A 21,371-nucleotide genomic window follows, 5' to 3' on the forward strand; every position below is an offset into this window, starting at 1 on the left:
AAGGAAAATAAAAATAACTGCCGGAGAGCTTGCTATTTAAAGCTTCGCTCTATGATTCCACAACAAGATGCAGAGAGGGAATCAGGAACGCTTTGATGTTCCAGCTGAAATATTGTTTCCAAGGAGACTGGATGAATTCAACTGTTTGAGGGGGAGGAGCTTTCCCATGTCGTCTCCAAAATGACAGATACAGAAGGAAATCTGGTTTGTCTGATTACTGATAACTGTGCACTCTCTACACAATAGTGTCATTGGGAACGGGACTGAGCATAGAATACATTATAAATAAACAACAGAAATTTTGAAAACCTTTTTATTTATATAAAAGTAATTCATTGTGTTTGTAAGTCATCTCTAAATGTTGTATTTATATGTGGTACTCATCAGTATTAAGGTGCCATGTATGGCACACTGTAGTTTACTAGCATTAAACCCAAAATCAAAAATGTAATATATTTCAGCTTACCAATTCCTAAACCTTTTTTTTTTGTTTAATCTAACATTGAATGAGAAGTGTCCTCCCTCCTGTGCATCCCCCATACTGCAACAGTAGTAATCTTCCAGTGCTTTGAGGGTTAATATAACCCCTAGTCATAATGGTCATAAGCATAAGAAAATAAGAAATAATGCCATATAAGTGCCGACTGTCCACCCTTTACACCCCATCCTCCATTCTTATAACCTGTTCTATAGCAACTATTAATGAAAAGCCATCTATAAATGGAGGACAGCAGATGAATGAAAGGTCCACCTTCTCCATTCAAAGATTGCTTTTTGTTCCACAATCCATCAGATATAATAGATTCACTACAATGTGCCAGAGAGAATCCTTCTGGATCCATCAGCTAAATACCCTTTCCCCATGCGGTTTGAGCAAAGTCAAAGAATCTTGCTAAACTGCATGGATTTAGTGTATTTCCTAAAGAAATATAACCCTCTCAAAGTTTAACCAATCTCCAAGAAAAAACAGCCTTGAAGAAGGGAGAGGCAGTTCCCCGAAACACGTTGGCTCTACTTGTTTAATTTTATCTTCAATAAACAACTATAAAATTCATCAAGTGAGACCTTTTTTTTTGGACATCCGTACTCTCCAAGTACCCAAGTGCTCCCTTCAGTAACGACTCCATTATCGTTATCAGAAAGGTAGCAGCCCTAGACCCCAATGGAGCCTTTCACTTACCACCTACAATGTGGATACAACCAATTGGAAGCAATTCCCGCTATACCCTCCACACAGTAATGTGCGCTAGGCAGCCTCTAGTGACACCAGTCCAGTGCTGTCTTCCACTCAAACTTTTTGCTAATGGAAGCCATAGTACAGCTTCTATAAATGGAGGATGGGTGGAAGTCGCAGGCATAGTCACTACTCTTTGCAGTTGTCAATGACAGGTCCAATGGCTGTATTAACCCCGCAGTGGTAAGCCTCTGGTGCTACATGAGTTCATTTGTGGAATGGGGGCAGAGGACAGAAGATTTAAAAAAGACAGCAGCCACCAGCACAACGGACACCTTTTTATCAATGTAAGTCATGTTGATTGTGCTAATTAACCTCTTGCAGACCGCCCCAAGTACATGTACCACCGGGACCTGCCGATCGTTCCCGACAGAGGCAGAGCAGCAAAATGCCTATGTAAGTAGGGAAGACAAAGATCCTGTGTTTCTGCTAAGCAGGAATATGGATCTCTGTCTTCCCACAGTTAACCCCCCCCCCCCTCCACACAGTTAACCCCTTCCTGCTAGTGTCATTAGTAAAGTGACAGTGCATATTTTTAGCACTGATTGCTGTGTTGGTGTCACTGGTCCCCAAGAAAGTATCAAAAGTGTCACTTAGTGTCTGATTTGTCCACCGCAATGTCACAGTTCCACTATAAGTTGCTGATCTCGCCACCATTATTAGTACAAAATAAATGAATAAATAAAATTTCCATAAAAATATCCCATAGATTGTAGACACTATAACTTTTGTGCAAACCAATTAATATGCGCTTATTGAATTTATTTTAACCAAAAACATGTGGCAGTATACATATTAGCCTATATTGATGAAAAAATTTGATTTTTTTTACATTTTTTTATTGGATGTGTTTATAGCAGAAAGAAAAAAAATTTTTTTTTTCAAAATTGACGGTCTTTTTTTGTTTATAGCGCAAAAAATAAAAACCGCAGAGGTAATCAAATACCACCAAAAGAAAGCTCTATTTGTAGGGGGAAAAAAGAGACATAAATTTATTTGTGCACAGTGTTGCACAACGGCACAATTTTCAGTTAAAGTAACGCAGTGCCGTATCGCTGGTCATGAAGGGGGGTAAACCTTCGGGAGATGAAGCGGTTAAAAAAAAAAACTTAGTCTTTAAATTTAGTAGTTGTATTTGTTTTCTTTTTTAGGCTTTTAGGGGAGCAACAGAGACACCTTTGGATAGCAGCATTGTCCGTCTGAGGATTGGGTAGTGTCAGACTAGCAGATTTAAATGGGTTTGTATAACAAATTCAAGCTACACTCCAGCTAACACTTCACAAGCAGTTACAGCAACATTTTTTTCCTTTTGGGATAAAGGATTTACATAAGTGAATAAAAGCTGACCATTGTAAGCACCCCCGTCAGAGTTAAATGGTTCGTCTCAAATATCTAAATGCCATGTTTGCTTGACAGCTTTGTCTTTTTGCAAATAATAATTGAATATAGATGCTGAAGAACAAAAACAAAACAGCAGTTTAAAAACTAAAAAGAAATGACCCAAAACCATGATAGTTTTCCTTTAAACAGAAATGACTCTTCCCTGTCACACTTTAAAAGGAATATAACCCTGCAGTAATGCGAAATCATACTGGCTAAATATTTTGTTTAGTGAAGTAAAGCCAATGATATATTCGTTCTGGCTGGCTGTGTACACTGCTTATTTGCCCATGAATAAAGGGCTCCCTTGTCACTTCTTCTGGGGTTTGTGTTTGGAGCCATATTTATATTTAGGCACTAAAAAACATTTTTCCATTCATTCTTTTAATCATAAAATCCTAGAATATGAACTGAAAATGTGAGAAAATGAGTTCCAGCATGTATTTGTTCCTAATATTCTACTCTCTGACAATGAACAATCCTAGAGAATATTATGTGTAAAAGACCCCTGGCTTGTGCAAGGGTTAATGTGCTGGAGTCTCCAGTGAAGTGAGTCCAGTCCTGTGTTGTCCTATAGGTCAAGAGTAAAAAAAATCAGTCGAATGTGCAGCTCATGTATACTTGAGTGCAAATATGTATATTTGTGCATATCACAATTTATTACTATGGCTCACAAATAAAAAGACCACATTACTTGACCATATTCAAAGACAGAAGTTTTGGCTTATTAGTGCAGAGTTTGAACTGTGTAGATATCCATAGACATAAGCAGGCAGAGCTAAGTGATACTGGTGGCTGAGGGCTACACCGTGTTATTTGCAGAGATCTAGTGAGAATTGGCATTGACAATGTGGGTTTAAATAATTCAGTAAACAGGAAATCCAAATCCTTAATCAGACCATTCGTTCTCATCCAGTTCTGAGTCATCATCCGACTCACTGTATTCGACTGCAATTCTGCGAGATAAGATGGTGGCCACATCATTGCCCACAGGCTCTTTTTTTGCTTCCTGTTCTCTCTGTTCTTGAACTTTTCGAAGCTGAATACCTGCAGAGAAACCATAATTATCAGTCTTAATTTAACAAAAGACTTTTCTATTACAATCTAACCTGTCCATCCATTACAGTGGCCTCTGCATGAATACATTCACAATATGCAGTAGACCAACAATATTAAAAGCAGTTCTTGAGCACCAGAGAGAGACTTTTGTTCACCCACTAATTGGGAACATGAGCTGGGATAAGACTATTGGGAGACAGGTTCGTTTTACCCTACTGATGATGTGTTGTTGCAATAGTAATCCTCCTCAGCACGAGAGGAACCGCAGGTTCAGACATTTGGTGTATGTGCTTGGCTGAGGAGTCAATGGAGCGAAGCTACCATCTGTGGGATTATGACTGAAGGCCTCTAAGTCAGAATCCCCCCTAAAGGTGACAATACCACAATGCTGCGGAGCCCAGGTTGGCCTGGGATAGCCGACCCCCCCACCCCTTGGCTGGGGCAGAGGCCAGCACATAGCATCCTTCGCCTCGGGACCAGAGCGGGACCAGAGCGCAGGCGGAAGTGGGCCGACTTCCTGGAGCGCTTCGCTTGTTCGTTGGGAACCTGGTGCAAAATCATTCATAGACGACCTGATTCTGGGTCAGGGTTTCATGCGTAGCAGAGCAGCTACCCCGTAACGATCTATTGAAAGTCATCCCTTGCACCAAGCTTTTGTAAAATAAAAGAGAAAAAAAATATAACACAAAGAGACTTTGTCAAGGCTGAAATGCTGTCATCAGTCTGCTGCAGGCAGGAGGAAACATTTTCCCAGTCCCCTTTCCCAAGTTGTCAGGCTGCAACATTGCAACTTTGTGACAAGTCACAAAGTGCTGCAGCGATCTATGTAAGACATTTGGAACACAGCTAAGGACTGCACAGGCAACAGGGTTTACATGTCAACTCTGAGCCAGAATTCAGGCCAGCGATGCTAACCCTGAATGATGCCTAAAAAGATTGCTCTGTGTCTAATAAAAAAAAAAGAAAACATACAAGGACATTTTTGGGCACAGTACTGTGATCTCTGTGAGAGGTAATAGACATCTACAATCTCAATTTCAAAAAGGTTGGAACACTGTAAAATCTACATAAAAACAGAATGCAATGATTTGCAAATCTCATAAACGCATATATTATTCACAATAGAAAATATTAAACATATTGGATATTTAAACTGAGAAAATGTACCATTTAAAGAAAAAAATAAGGTCATTTTGAAGTTAAATATTGCAATACATCTAGAAAAAAAGTTGGGACAGGGCCAAGTTTATCATGGTGTAGCATCTGCTTTTCTATTAACAACACTTTGTAAACCTCTGGGAACTGAGGAGACCAGTTGCTGGAGTTTGCCTGAGCATATGTCGTTTTAAAACCCAGATATATCTTTCAGCATTGAATATGCTTTTCAGGATGTAAAAGCTGCCCATTTCATATGCACTAATGCACCACCATACCATCAGAGATGCAGGCTTTTGAATTAAGCGCTGATAACAAGCCAGAGGGTCCCTCTCCTCATTAGTCAGAAGGATGCGGCACTCAAGGTTGGAAAAAAGAATGTCAAATTTTGATTTGTGTATATTGTTTTTCCTTTGATGTGCTACATGTTAACATTATGGTTGGGCTATTGGTCGCTGTACACAAAACCACTAATCTATGTTCTGGGGGACATTCTGTTCTGAAATTGCCTAATGTTATTTCTTATTTTCAACAAAACGTATTCTTGATTTAAACAAAAGAAATGATTCATGTGACCACAAACAATTTTCAACTTTTCAACAGACCATTTTAAATGAGCTTTGGCCCGGAAAAGATGCCAGCGTTTCTCAATCATGTTCAGATATGGCTTCTTTCCTAGCAGGATAGAGCTTTAACTTGCATTTTTGAATGGCACGGACACAGTGATTTTTTTAAGTATTTCTCTTTTCCTCTTTGTATTCCATGCATTAATGTTCATCACAGAATCATGCCTGTTCTTAATGCAAGGTTGTCTGAGAGCCTGAAGATCTCGGGTCTCCAATATTGCATTTTCAGCCTTGTCCCTTGCACCCAGATATTTCTCCAGATTCTCGAAATCTTTTGATGATATTATGTACTGTATATGATGATATCTTTAAAGTATATGCGTTTAGGTTGAGGAACAATATTCTCAAAACTGTTCGACAATTTTTAGATGCAGCTTTTTACAGATTGGTGACTCTGCTCATCTTTACTTCTCAGAAAATCTGACTCTCTAGTCAGAAAATCTGACTCTCTAAGATGCTCTTTTTAAAGCCAATCATGTTACTGACCTATAGCCAATTAACCTAATTAGTTAGAAAATGTTTTTCCAACTCTTCCTTGTTACTACCACTTACTTTGTCAGGTTTGGTTTTTGTTTGTTTTTTTTTAACACATGTTGCTGCCATAAATTTCAAAATGTCCTTATTATTTCATAAAATGGTACAGCTTAAATATTTGATATGCTTTCTATTTTCTATTGTGAATAAAATATGGGTTTATGCGATTTATAAATCATTGCATTCTGTTTTTATGTAGATTTTACACAGGCTCAACATTTTTTGGGATTTGTGCAGTTTGAAATTGTGTTATAATTACACATTACACATATTGTACATAAACTTAGCTTTAAAAATATATATCTGATGCTAAGTCCCCTTAACGACTTGCAGGCAATAGCCAAATGACAGCTACAGCACGGTCGGCTTATTCTGGGAGGGCGTACAATGACGTCTTCCCAGAATTGTGCTTCCCGCGCGCCCCCTGGGGCATGCACCCAGAAGTGTCAGTGCCTGCCAGGTCCTTTGGACCCTGTGCATCACGGATCTTAGTAAAGGGCCAATGACAGAGTGACAGACAGACAGAATGACAGCTTACAACGTAATCGCTCCATCCAATGACAGAGTGATCAGTTGTTAACAAACAGGCGCATGTCCGGTTTAGTTCCCTCCTTTCCTTGCACGCTGTACACAGTGATCGGTACAGCGTGCGAGGAGAAGAGGGAGGATGCAGCACTGCTCATCCACTACCCCCTCCATGCTTCAATCATACCTCAGTCATGCCTCAATTATACTTCAGTCATGTCTCAATCATGCCCATCCATGCCTCAATCATGTCCATCAATGTCTCAATCATACTTTAGTCATGCCTCAATCATACCTCTGTCACGCCTCAATCATACCACAGTCATGCTCCAATCATACCTCAGTCATGCCTCAATCATGCCCACCCATGCCTCAATCATACCTCAGTCATGCCCACCCATGCCTCAGTCATGCCCACCCACGCCTCAATCATGCCAATCTATGCCTCAATCATGGCCATCCATGCCTCAATCATGCCCATCCCTGCCTCAATCATGACTCATTCATGCCCATTGGTGCCACATCCAGGCCTAATCTGTGCCCACCCATGCTTCATCTGTGCCCATGCATATCACCTCAGTGCTCATCTGTGGCTCATCCATGCCACATCCATGCTTATCCATGTCATATGCATGCCACATTAGTGCTCATTTGTTCCACATCCATGCCACGTCAGTGCTCATCCATGCCATGTCAGTGATCATCCATGCCACGTCAGTGCTCATCCATGTCACATCCATGCCACGTCAGTGCTCATCCATGCCTCATCCATGTCACGTCAGTGTTCATCCATGCCGCATCAGTGCTCATCCATGCCACATCTGTGCCACATCCGTGCCACATCCATGCCACATCAGTTCTCATCCTTGCTACATCCATGCCATATCAATGCTCATCGGTACCTCATCCATGCTGCATCAGTGCTCATCCATGCCACATCAGTGCTTATCAGTGCCCGAAAGTGCCTCACAAAAGTCTAATGGGTAGTCAGGAAATGACGGTGCTCCCTGCATGTTGGGCCTCTGTATGTGGCCAGGCTGTGTAAAAGTCTCACAAATGTGGTATCACCATACTCAGGAGGAGTAGCAGAATGTATTTTGAGGTGTAATTTCATATATGTACAGTGTTGCATGACTGAGTAATTGTCATTCAAAAGGTGAGAGCACTGAAAGCGGAAAATTGGTCTGGTTAGGAAGGGGGTTTAAGTGCCCAATGGATAAGTGGTTAAAGGAGCTTGTTGAAGTTCAAAATAAGTTTGAAATCCTTCAGGTCCAATTTATCTTGAGGCCCAAGTCACTAAAATCTATTGCTTCTGGAAAAAATTCAGTTTGTACATATGCATACAGCTGTCCTTCCCTCATTGCATGCTATTACTGAAGATAGAACTCAGCTCCTATGACTCCTATGAACAGCAGCAACTGAGACTAGAATGTAGTCAACTGCTTCCAATGTCCAATGTCAACAACCTTAGCACAGGCCTAATGGCAAGCAACATATCTGACAAGTTTAGGAAAGTTTAGGCATGCTTAGTGACACACGAGACAACTCCAAATTTTTTTATTCATCATTACAGTTTGCCCTTGACTTATGGGCAAATATATCATCCTTAATGAGAAAGCAGTTGATGCTTTAAGTATCCATGTCTTGCAAAACCACCTACATCTCACCTATGCAAACTGTGATTTGTAATGATAAATGAAGTCCTTATACAATTGTTTGAGATCCATAATGACTAGAAATGCAATACAATCCACTGGGTCCCCTTGGATATCCTAGGGGTAGCAAACTTGGCAAACTGATATATGGGGTTACTTGGAAATTATAATTAGACCTTGTGGCCCCCCATATTACAAAGCATTAAGCACCTTTAGTCTACACACAGCAGGATGAACAGTTTTTTTGCCTTAACCAGTATGCATGATTTAACGTTGTCAATCCAAAGCACTGAATTGCAATGAGAGTAATGAAAACCAACAAACTAGCTAGCAGTATTTTCATTTACACTAATGTAAAAAGCAAATTGTTCTTAATGAACTGGAAATTAATTGTTCTTAAGGAACTGGAAATTGATGCTGATTAAAAAGACACACTTCAAAGAAAGTATTCAGTGGAAATGCCTACAAACGACACCCTCATGCTCTTCAGTCAAAACTGGGCTTAAAGTCTACGTCCACTTTTTTTGCAAAAAAATAAAAATGCACATATATATTCCGCAATATAAATGTACATTTATCTTTTTTTTTTTTTTTTTTTTTGCAAATGAGCCTGCAAAGCATTGCAACCATGATCAGTTGATCGCAGTTGGGATTCACAGACTCCTGCCGACTCTTCTTCCAGCTATATGACCATACTGAGGTACAAGCTTTCAGTTTCATAGCTGGAGAAAGTGACAGTCGCCTTTAAGGGCGGTATTACCTAAACTTGTGTTTTACTGAAAATTATGATTCCATCTTGTGCAGTGGCAGACAGGACTTGTAAGTTCATTCACTCACAGGGGGTTCGCTTGGCACTATGTTAACCCTAAATATGGATGTAATGTGATCAAAAAGGTGAAGTAAGCCTTTAAGCAACGATCTGAGTGTTTAGGCTTAAAGTACACCAGACTATGAACATTAATCACTTTTGGACCACCCACAGTACATTTCATGCAGGCGGGCAGCATGGCCAGGCTGGATCACATACCTGTATGTGATTCAGCCTGTTCCGGTGTATGGACACTCAGCGCGCCACTCCTGTTAAAGCGGACACAGCGGATCACAACTATCGGTAACTACTGAAAACTATTTTTTTTTTTTTTACATACTGTCACACAGTCACCCTGCCACAAACTATGGTATATATATTTGGAAATTGATCAATCCTGATGTACTGATGACCTTATTTCTTGATGCCCTTAAAATGCCAGGACAGTAAAAATACCTCCCAAAATGAAATGACCTCTTTTTGGAAAGTAGAGAGCCTGAGGCCCCGTTCACACTGGGGCGATTCGACTTGGGGGGGCGACCTCCGAGGTCGTGGTGCGAGCAGCGCGCCGCGACCTCGGAGCGGCCGGCACGGACTTCATAACATTGAAGTCTATGACGGTCGCTCCGGGTCGCCCCAAAGAAGCTCCGGACCCTTTTTCTAAGTCGGAGCAACTTGTGTCGCTCCTATTAGAACGGGTCCGCAGCTTCCCTATGGAAGGCGACCTACGGTGACCTGTGAGGCGACCAGGTCGCCTCACAGGTCGCCTTAGTGTGAACGGGGACTAAGGCATTTAGTAAGAGGCAAGGCAAGTTTTTTTAAATTGTAATTTTTTTGTCACAAATATTTTGAAAATTAAGAAATTGAATACATAATTTTTTCACAATTTTTTTTTACATGCTGTCATCAGTGCAGTACAGCGTCATCATGTGACTAATGTGGTGGTGGTCAGAGACACTGACTGGTAATTTTTTTTTTTTTTTAACTTTATAAACAAATGTAAAACATTTTAAAATGTTTTACTATTGGCTTTTACATACTCTCATCAGAGTAGTTCAGTGTCACCATAGTAACACTGTATTACTCAGTGTGATCAGGGATTTATTTATTTTTTATACACTTTGTTTGCTGTTACAATGAAGATCATTGTAGCAGCAAAGTTTTCAACTGTCATGAATGGGTTAACCATTCATGACAGCTGTGATCACTAGAGATCTATTATTGGCTACAGCAAATCTCATGGTATAGGGTGCTATGATTGGACCAGGTACAATATGACAGCATAGGAAACACAGCTGTTATGAATGTACTCATTCATAACAGCTTTATTAAAATTGTGATCATGTAATTGCACACTGCGTACCCACCCCACCGGGCCCCAACTACTGATATCCACAATCAGTTGTGTCCAGTGGGGGCACAGCATGCTCCCAAACCCAGAGCAGGCACATGATGTACATGCTGCCTCGCCTCAATATATGTACAGGTGAGAAGGTGCAAAAAAAAAGAAGTGTAGCCACCACATCTAGGTGGGAGGTCATAGCTAGGTTCACATCTTTGTGGATATGGAACAAGCGCATAATTGTGCGTGTTCCTGAAATCCACTGCACTTTAGCAGGCGCTAAATCAATTTATTAAAGGCACCCCTACGCATCAGAAACTGTGGCATTTTTTTAGCGTGTGCCAAACTGCATGGTGCTGCAGCACCATGTGGTTCAGTGTGGCACACTTTTTAAAAAAATGGTCAGCGACTTATTCCCTAATTTCTGCAGCTAGGGAAGCCCACTTAAATTAAAGGACTGCCTTTCATGCAGAACACAGGTGTAAAGGTCTAAATCTAGCCTTGGAGCTAGTAAGCTGCAATTTATAACATTTTTGATTTTGGGTTTAGATACCATTGAAGTAATTCTTTCTCAAAGATCCGAAAAGATCACAACAAATACTCGAAAGTTTCTGTTTGTTTCTAACAATGTCAAAACATCTGCTGTGTGTTTAGATTAGAAGTTTGGCAAGGTACCAAGATTCTGCTGCAATATAAAATAACAGGGAAAGCACTAAAGTGCTTCTGTTGTAAGCTTTGAAGACTAATTTCTCCACAAAGCCTATAGCTACAGAGATGAATGATGACTTGTTTTGAAATGATTTACTGCTTGTTCGGAATATTTCAATACCTTAGTGTGCATAGTCTAGGCACAGGTTTACTTTAAATTACTGTGTATGTTCCAGGGTAGATTTGATTTAAATCAAGTTAATTCAAATCATAATTTTTAAAGAGCAACTGTCATCTCTGTCCTGCAGCGGCTCCTCCTCTGACCCGCTGTTCACTCACTGACAGTCCCATTCACTTTAATCGGATGGCTGGTGATGTGGTAGTGACACAACAAGGTGGGGGACATGGAGGCAGCAGGTGAGTGGATACCTGCTAACAGGCACTGCCATGATGGATCTGAAATGACAGGTGCTCTTTAAATGTAAGGACTTATTCTTGCTGGTAGTTAGAATATTTATTATTTGCAAAAAAAATGAAGGTTTCCTATTTAGAATAATAAGCTGTCAGGTTAGTAAATCAGCGCTATCAGAACCAATGCAATCATACAATTTGTATTGTACATAGATTTGCAAAACAATTGGATAAAGGAATATTCCTGAACTTTGTTTTATCGCATTGTTACTGTGAAATTGTGTGAATACATCAATGTAGTGCATGTTATCTTAGCTTGCAGAGCTTAGATTCATTGACTGAGCTTACCAAAAATGTAATTATTGCAGAATATACAGCCTCATGCTATATAACTAAGCTGCATTTCATGCTGAATAAACTAAATTATTAATGCATCTTAACCACTCTGCAACCGCTCACAGTAATACTACTGCGGCAGAGTGGCTCGTTCCCGTCCAGCCACGTAGTATTAACGTGACTGGACTCCTCCCCTTCTGGGCGGCGCTTGCGCGCCGCCGGAGGCTCGCTCCCGCTGTTTTCATTCACAGCGGGAGTCGGGCCAGGGGAGGAGCAGCGGCGATCGCCGCTGCTCTTACCCGATCGTCGGGGATCGAGTCTGGAGATCCGCCCGCTGTGTGTAAACACAGCGGGCGGATCTCCATAGTGACAGGGAGTGACAGATCGGACTGTTCAGCATAGCTGGACATCCGATCTGTCCATGAATCACATAGTCACCTCCCCCCCTACACGTCAGTAAGCACCAGGCATACATTAACCCCTCCCTCTCCAATAAAATTAACCCCTTCCCTGCCAGTGTCATTTTTACAGTAACAGTGCATATATATAGCACTGATTACTGCAGTAATGTCACTGGTACCCCCAAAAGTGTCAAAAATGTCAGTCAGGGGTCCGGTCTGTCCGCCGCAATGTCGCAGTCCCGCAAAAAAAATCGCAGATCGCCGCCATTACGCGTTAAAAAAAAAACACCAAAAATGACAGAAATCTTTCCCTTTGTTAGTAAACGCAATAACTTTTGCGCAAACCAATCAAAATACGCTTATTGCGATTTTTTTTACCAAACATATGTAGCATAAAACAAATTGGCCAAAAACTTTTAAAAAAATTGGTTTTTACATCTTTTTTGGGGGGAATTTCATATAAAAAAATGTGAAAAATATTGTTATTTTTTCAAAATAAACGCTCTTTTTTTGTTTATAGCGCAAAAAGTAAAAATCGCACAGGTGATCAAATACCACCAAAAGAAAGCTCTGTTTGTGGGAAAAAAAGGACGTAAATTTCGTTTGGGTACGGCGTCGCACGACCGCGCAATTGTCAGTTGAAGTCGCACAGCGCCGAATCGCAAAAAGTGGCCTGGACGGAAGACAGCAAAATCCTCCGGTTGTAAAGTGGTTAAATAGAAAACTATCATTAGATAGATTTTTTTAAATAAATTTGCTAAATCAAAAAAATCAGATTTAAATTAAAAAAAAATGTTTTAAATTTAACAAAAATTATTTTTTTTATTTACAAAAAAAAAAAATCATTGTTTTTTATCCACCCTGGCATGTTCTTACTTTTCACTTTCATTCAGGGGTAAAGGTCCCTTAAAGCAGTATTAAAGTGTTGCTTAATCCAGGACCCTGCATTCACTATATCTGGTCTCCCACAATACACAAAACATGGAAATGCAATTATTTTATTAAATATACAACTGCTAAATACCTTTTCTCATGTGCAGATAGGGCATTCTTGTGACTTCTATCAGTGCCTGGTTAAAGCTTGTAGGAAGAGTTTTCATTCTCCTCTGACTGTCCTATGAGGCTGCAGGACCCCTGACCCTCTGTCTGGACAGTGCTGATTGGCCCTGTGCTAATCACATGCACTCTCCCCCCCAAAAAAAAAAAAAAAACCCTCTATCTAAACACACCAAACTGAGCATGTGAAGCTTGCCCCCAGAGGCTCTGTTCTATAAGCAGATAGATTGGGGACAGTGAAAGAAGGGGGGGTTAAGAAAAGACATGATCAAACAGCCTTTTTTACATAATGCACAGGATTAACCCCTTAGGTCAGTGAGTATAACAAGCATGCTTTACTGCATTTACAGACTGATTTTACTGTTGTGGGTTTAGTAACACTTTAAACCCCAAAATAAAAAAGTAATAAATTGCAACTTACCAATCATTAGATGTGGTGGCTGCATCCGTTTTTTTTTTTCTTAGGCCTTTATTCTCTATGTTTTTACCTGGTGCTCTGGCCAGTAACACACCTCCTGTATTAGAGTGCCTCCACTCTGGATGAAGGAGCATAGCAGCGCCTTTGGACAGTGGCATTGTCAGTCTGGGAGGGATGGGAGTGTTTTATGTGCCAGCAGATTTAAATACACTATCAAACTGAAGCCAAATTCCACGTAACATTTTATAAGCAGTCACAGCAAACACTTGTTTTCCTTTTGGGGTAAAAGTTTTACTTAAATAAAAGTAGATAATTGTGCGAACCCTTGCTAGTGTTTTGGTTTGTCTCACCTCTGTAACTGATACATTCTGCTGAAGAGCTTATTAATTTGAAAAACAGCAGACTTACTGGCCAGATCATCACATGAAAATAAAGGAAAGAAAGCCTAAAAAATAAAATGAATTTAGCCATCACATCTAAGAATTGGTAATGCTATATTATAAATGTTTGCTTTTGGATTTAATACTGCTTTAGGTCTGCCAGTTGCAAATCTATGAATTGCCTAAAGTATAACTACTAAAGGCAAAACTTTTTTTTTTAGTTTTGAATAGAGTATAGAGGGATTAGAATACTTGTCAGAGAAGAAAAAAAAATACTTATCAGTTTGTTTGTTTTTTTGCTTTCTGTGCCCCCATCAGTGAGATTCACCCTCTCTATTATTCATGTTTACTGTTCTCAGTGAAAGTGGAAGTAAAAGAAAATCACAAATTTTGTGTTGTCCCCAGAAGAGTAATAGAGGGAGGGGATATTCTCCAGTGTGGACAATGTAGCTCTGGTGACAACCAGGGATTCCCTCACTTTCAAGGGATTTCCCTTTACTTTGTGTTTTGGCAATGGGACAGGAAGTTAAGGGAAATTTACCCAATGGGATCCAGATGGCAAAAAAAAAAAAAACTGTCAGGGGTTATAACCCTTCCTTATTCAAATTTAAGTTTGTCCTATAGTTCTACAATAACCTCAGACAATGGCGTTGATTTACTACAGGCAAATAGGCTGTTCACGTTGCAAGGGAAGTTTCACTTTGCGAGGGAATTGTTCCTTAGCTTATTGAATATGATGAAATTTCACATTGCAAAGAATACTCAAACACATGCCCAATTAGGAAAATAAAAAACAGCATTTTTGCTTACATATGAACAGATGATGGAAGGCAGCAGAGCTTCAACTTGTTCACTAAGCTCAGAGAATATTTACCTTCAATAAATTAACCCAATGTCTGTATAAGAGTGTCAATTAGCAAAGACCCGATGTTAGGAGGAATGTAGGCATCTCTCGTCTACTTCCCTCAGTGTCTCTTTCATACTGTCCAAATGGAAACCTTTTCTGAAATCCTTATTATGAAGCCACTTATTGTAATACTTGGACGGTTATAAAGGGGTTAATAGAAAAATGTTTTCTTGCATTAAAAAAAAAAAAGTTAGCAATAAGTAACCAAGCAACAATGCATTTAAAGTATTTCCAGGATTAGCTCTACCATGATTAGCTTTGTGACTGTCAAAATTGCTCATCTCCTGTGTTCTATAATAATCCAGCGGGTAACTATAAAATGATGCTTTCCAAGCAGACAGCTCCCTCTTACCTCTGCGAATTGCAGCCAGAAGGTCACTCCTCGCGTCACTCATAGGGATGAGTGGAATCTGAGGTTTTCTTGGTTCCACAGTGACGGTGGGAGGGGAAGCAGTGTGAGCAGGAGAAGCTGTGACAGTTGGAAGGCCTGGTGGAGGTGGTGGGGGAGCAACCGGTGGTCCCATTGATACGGTTTGGGGAGGAGAACCCGAATATGGACAGGGTGGGGCTGGAGGAGGGGTAGGAGTATAGGAAACAGCTGCATTAGGAACTACAGAAGCAGGGGCAGAAATTGGACTGTCAAATGCTGTTTGTGCAGAAGGGATCACAGGAGGTGGCGGTGGGGGAGCAGGAGGAATAAAATATTCTGGCATTGGCACCTGTTGACCACTGCAAAAAAGAAAAAAAGACTCTTTACTTCACCACTCCAATGTACTATGCAGTCACACATGAAATACATCATTTTGCACTTCCACCAACTGCTTTCTCTAAGCCCTGTTTGTATAATACTAATGCTTTCAATAATTTAGGTGTTTATCTAGCAAAAAATTCATTTTTTTTATTTTGAAAAGAATATGGAATAGTCAGACCCCTTTTCACCGTTTTTTTTTCTATTTGCTATCTTGGAGATTTCTTTTGACTTCCAGAGCTAGATACATAAGGTGAAGGGAGTGGAATCCTCTCTAAAGTGAGCAGACAGTTGTCACTGGAACAAATGTCCTTACTGGAAGATTTTTCCACAACTTCTTTTCCGCTTCTGGTAAAATTTTGGATTTCCCATCATTGTCTCTCTTTGTGACAATGTTTACAGGGACAAAGAGAAAGGATAAGTCTTCCGTGACAGCTGGTTTAATTCTTAGAGCACCACAACTGCAGTGATGTGTACTAATATGGCCGATATATATATATATATATATATATATATATATATATATATATATATATACACACCATAAAGTCCAATGGGTGAGGTGCACTGCGGTGATTAGAGTAAGTGCAAAGCAATTAGGCCCTCCCACAGGCCATATGTAGAAAAAAAAATTAAGGGATTGCTGCACAAAATCCATTATATTGAGAGTATAAAACATATATATTATATATATATACATATATATATATAATGTATATATATATATATAATATACAGAGCATCTAGAAAGTATTCAAAGCACTTCATTTTTTCCACATTTTGTTATGTTGCAGCCTTATTTCAAAATAGATTAAATTCATTATTTTCCTCAAAATTCTACAAACAATACTTTTGCAAATTTATTAAAAATAAACAACAAAAAAAAAATCACATGTACATAAGTATTCACAGCCTTTGCCATGCCACTCGAAATTGAGCTCAGGTGCATCCAGTTACCACTGATCATGCTCTGTCTATATAAGGTCCCACAGTTACCAGTGCATGACAGAGCACAAACCAAATGTGATAGGTCACCCACGCCAGGAAATTAATTTATGAGTCAGTTGAGTCAGTAAGTAACTGGCTTGTTTTTTCCCATTTTGCACATATCTAATTAATCACATTATTATAGCAAGCATTGTGTTTTTTTGCGGGAGAAGGTATATTTGCTTTTTCCTCCTCTTTAGAGCACAAACCAAGCCATGAAGTCCAAGGAATTGTCTGTAGACCTCTGAGACAGGAATATATCGAGGCACAGATCTGGGGAAAGGTACAGAAACATTTTTGCATTGAAGGTCCCAATGAGCACAGTGGCATCCATCATCAGTAAATGGAAGAAGTTTGAAACCACCAGGACTCTTCCTAAAGCGGGCTACCTGGCCAAACTGAGCGATCGGGGAAGAAGGGCCTTAGTCAGGGAGGTGACCAAGAACCCGATGGTCACTCTGACAAAGCTCCATAATAATAAATAAAGAGAATATGAACAAAATGATTACACATTCCCTTAAAGCGATTGTAAACCTTTTTTTTTTTAATAACATGTCATACTTGCCCGGTCTGTGCAATGGTTTTGCACAGGGCAACCCCAAACCTCCTCTTCTTGGGTTCCCCTGCCTCCTTTTCTCAGTGTGCCACCATAGGAAACTGCTTCCTATGTGGAACACCTGTGGGCTTGATCCTGAGCCGCGCTGTCTGCATCTATTGACATGCCCTTCCTTCAGAGCCCAGTGTTGTAAACAGCGACTCCTGCATGCATTTGTGGGAGTGAAATCATCACAGCTCCTCCATTCAATGGACAGGAGCCCACAAACCTGGAAGGAAGACTGGGTGAAGAAGGAAGCCTTGTCAGCGGTGACAGAGCGCTGCTGGAGGGCTTCTTTTGAGGTAAGTTTCACTTAATGTGCTAGTATGCAATTTTTTTTTTTTTTAAACAGGTTTACTACCACTTTAAACACTAGCTGCTGTCACTGTGATGCTAGAAAGCAACAGTGCGCTCTCCATGGTCCTGAAGAGTTCATTAGTTGTGATTGTGCCTATTAACATGGGTTCCAAAACACAAATAGAAAAATAACCTGTTTGAATACTTAAGGGATATAAAAAAAATTAAAAAAAATAAACTAAAACTGTCTAAGAAAGCTGTCTTAAAGAGGTTGTAAACTCGTTTTTTTTTTTTTTTTCTACACCCTGCAAGAGAAAGACATAATGAGCTAGTATGCATCGCATACTAGCTCATTATGCAATACTTACTTTAGAACGAGCCCCCGCCGTGCCGCTCACTCACCTCTATGACGGGCGACATGTCCAGTCGCCCGTCTTCCAGGATCGCGGCATCCGGCCATCTGATTGGCCGGAGCCGCGGTGACGTCACTCCCGCGCACGTGCACGGGAGCCGACAGTCACGGCACGGGGCTCTGAAGGAACGGCACGATCTGCCGTTCCTTCAGAGCGCATGCGCCAGTGACGTCACTGGCGGCATGTAAGGTAAATATCTCCTAAACGGTATATGTTTAGGAGATATTTACAGTACCTATAGGTAAGCCTTATCATAGGCTTACCTATAGGTACAAGTTGTAGAGGAGGGTTTACTTCCTCTTTAAGGCCGACCTTGTATAAAAAATAAAGTCACCATTATTTAGTAGCTCCTCCCATCGCCCATGTAAAAGCACACCTGGATCATTAGCCTCACCTTGGTAAAGCAGCATGAAATCATGTGAAAGGTAGGTATCTTTTACTTTTTATTAGTGATTTGTTTTAATTGTTTTAAAAGCTAAACTCCAGCCATGCCTTCAGTCTTGACCAGTTGTGCAGGCTCCTCTCCTGTCCTGAAATGATTTATTTTACTGCACACTCTGAGCTTCTCACAGTGTGCATCAGAAGCTGCAGTTAGGCAGATAAAGCCCGCTTCATCTCCTAGCTGGAGAAAATCCAGCATTATCTAGCTTTGCCCCCCGCCCCCTTTCATTTATTGGATATCAGTTATTTTAATCATGCTGGCCCAGCATTACATGCAGATGTTACTTAGGGCAGCCTGCCTAAAAACACTCACTCCACCTATCAAGACACTTTGATATTTGTATAACTGCCAGCCCACTGCTTGCATCAGACTTGAGGGCTCTTGAGAGGAGTACAGCTTCAGGGGGCTGTCATGTTTTCAGCACCCCTCCTACACTGCCATGATCTGCCTTCATAGCATAGGGAAGCAAAGAGACTTAGTCATGGCATCAATGGGTCCAAAGTAGCTAATGAAAACTAATATTTTTAGTTTAAAACTAGGAGAAGAAAATGAGCAAGTAGGAAAGACAAAATAGAAGCAGATTAAATGTTGGCTTTAACTAACAATTTCACATAACGTCTATTGCATATTGTCTATTGAATAACAGTACCTTGATTTTTGTAACAAACTAAAATGTGACCTGGTGCACCCAGTGATGTGACTCCATCCCTTCATTAATATTTCCATACAATCAATGTATTTGTCCTGGGACTTTAAATGAGGGTCAGCACATACTACCAATGAATAACTAGTTTCCAACACAGTTGTTTACTAAATTGATAATTATTGCATACAAAAAGAGGATTGAATGGTCATAAGCTGATTTTTAATGAATCCATATTAATGCATTTCATATGAAATTAAAATTAGTGTTGACCATATACTGTACAATCTAACTGGCAATACATAATTAAAACAAAAATTGCATCCATAAACTCTTTGTTCACTCTTCAGGAGTAGATGCATGTCACGAAAAGCTTTGAGTTTATGGATACAATTCTTGTTTTCATTATGCATTGCCAGTTGGATTGTATATGGTCAACACTAATTTTAATTATGTATGAAATGCATTTATTTGGATTCATTACAAATCAGCTTGTTACCATTTAATCCTCTTTTCGCATGCATTATTTATTCATTTATTAAACAATAATGTTGGAAACTAGTTATTTATTGGTCTTATGTGCTGTGCCTCATTTAAAGTCCCAGGACAAATAAATTGGTTGTATGGAGGTACCTTGATTTTTGTACACACATGTTGGCAGGTGCAACAATTCTAAAACACAATGTATATTTCAACTGTTATAACTTATGTTAAGTTGTGCTAGTAATAATAAGTGTCCATATTGAATCAATTCTTGTTAGAAATAAATCCACAAGTGATGAAAAAAATCCTTAATATAAAAATCACCACGATCCGTCACCTTGAAAAGTATACTTGGGTAACACCGCCACCACCAAAGGCTAAACTCACCTACCAGCTCTTATTGACCTTGTATTATAGGAGGTCACTGACACTTTTGGTCTAATGCCCAGCCATTGCCTTTATGTAGTCCAGGGTCCTCCCCAGGACTTCGCACAGCGGTATCTCTAGTGGTAACGTCATAAGGGGCATCCTCCTTACATGGGAGAAATATACTAGCTCATATTTCAACTGTGTCTATAGTTTGCCACGAGTTTACATTTAATTATCACATTATATTCTAACAGGGGTATTTATTTATGAAAGTACATGAAAGAATAAAGAGCAGGTGTCCAGAAATACCAGAAACGTGAGTATAAGCTCATGTTTTTAACCTGCTCTAGAAAAAATATGCCTGTAATCTGACTGCCTGTTCCCCTCACCTCCACATATTTCATTTCCTCCAGTATAAGGAAATAGGCCTTTTAGAATATGATTCTGTAGATCATGCAAGATCTGAATAGTGTTCACATTTTGAATGAACATCCTTGTATTTGTCAAACTCTGAAATCACTAATCAAGAAAATGATAGGATGACATGAACACCAGGTTATCATCCTATTCTATGTGTATGTTTGTGTGTTTTTACATTGGTAAAAAAAAAAACTGTTTTATGGATAGCAATGGCTAAAGTGAACTACAAGAGAAATTGCAACTGTCCGCGGTCATGAAACACAACTGCCTTGCCTTGCCTTGCCTTTGGTACATAGAGAAATATATATTTTTAGTTTTACGTTGACTTTGTATTTTATTAAGGATGTGCTCCATTAAAGGACAGTAAAAAATAGACCAGATTAGAAGTCATTCTAAAGTGTGTGTACAAAGCAGATTTTTTTTACATTGTATTATTGTTTAGGAGAGGGTACATTATTCTAATATACAATATTTCAATAGGGTATCTTTACTAGTGTATACATCATACATTTTTCTAGTAGCACTGGGATGTTTGTCTCCCATGCCCCAACTCACTGGGCCCCCTCCATCCTGGCACTTATATGGGCACCAACTCCATTACATCACTAGAGGAAGGTTTTCTCAAAAAGAACACAACACCCAATTACCAATTTCCCTCTAAAATCAAAGCCATCTAGTGGCAGACAAGCTAACTGCACCTGCCTACACGCTTGGTGGTTGGACATGCTCCTCCTTGCCCAGAAGTACCAGATACTGTATTTTCCTCTCTGCTAGAAGCTGAACATAGCACTTGAAAGGCACAAAGAGTAGTATTTGTTATGGGCCGGAGGGGGGGGGGGGGTGTTGAAGCAAAGCATTGCCCTGCATGTACATATTTGTTTTTGAAGCAAGTTAGCATTTATACACCTAAAACAAAGGAGAAAAGTATGGGTTGCACTCCCATTTTCTCATAAACATTATTCCTATGACCCTTATTCATATATAAAATATCTTTTCTCCTCATGACATGTCAATAAAACTCACAATTATCTTAAATCTCCCAGGAGACACTATTCAGATACAGTTTTTTTTTATGCTCACAGGCTGCTTTTAAATAAAA

General features: G+C 39.8%; 1 protein-coding gene across 2 annotated transcripts in view; it reads right to left on the reverse strand.

The window, feature by feature from the left end:
• Positions 1-2,720: 2,720 nt before the first annotated feature.
• The window catches only part of LOC309560748 (actin-binding protein WASF3-like), a 78,065-nt gene continuing 59,414 nt past the window's right edge, over positions 2,721-21,371 (reverse strand). For both annotated transcript variants that reach the window (XM_082264396.1, XM_082264395.1), the window contains exons 7-8: positions 15,228-15,604; positions 2,721-3,661 (exon numbers count right to left, since the gene is read on the reverse strand). In XM_082264396.1, the coding sequence (XP_082120522.1) occupies positions 3,504-3,661; positions 15,228-15,604 (535 nt within the window). In that variant the 3' untranslated portion in view covers positions 2,721-3,503. The remainder of the gene's footprint in view (positions 3,662-15,227; positions 15,605-21,371) is intronic.

The sequence above is a fragment of the Pelophylax lessonae genome, assembly GCF_965119305.1.
Source record: "Pelophylax lessonae genome assembly, chromosome: 7".
Lineage (NCBI taxonomy): Eukaryota > Metazoa > Chordata > Amphibia > Anura > Ranidae > Pelophylax > Pelophylax lessonae.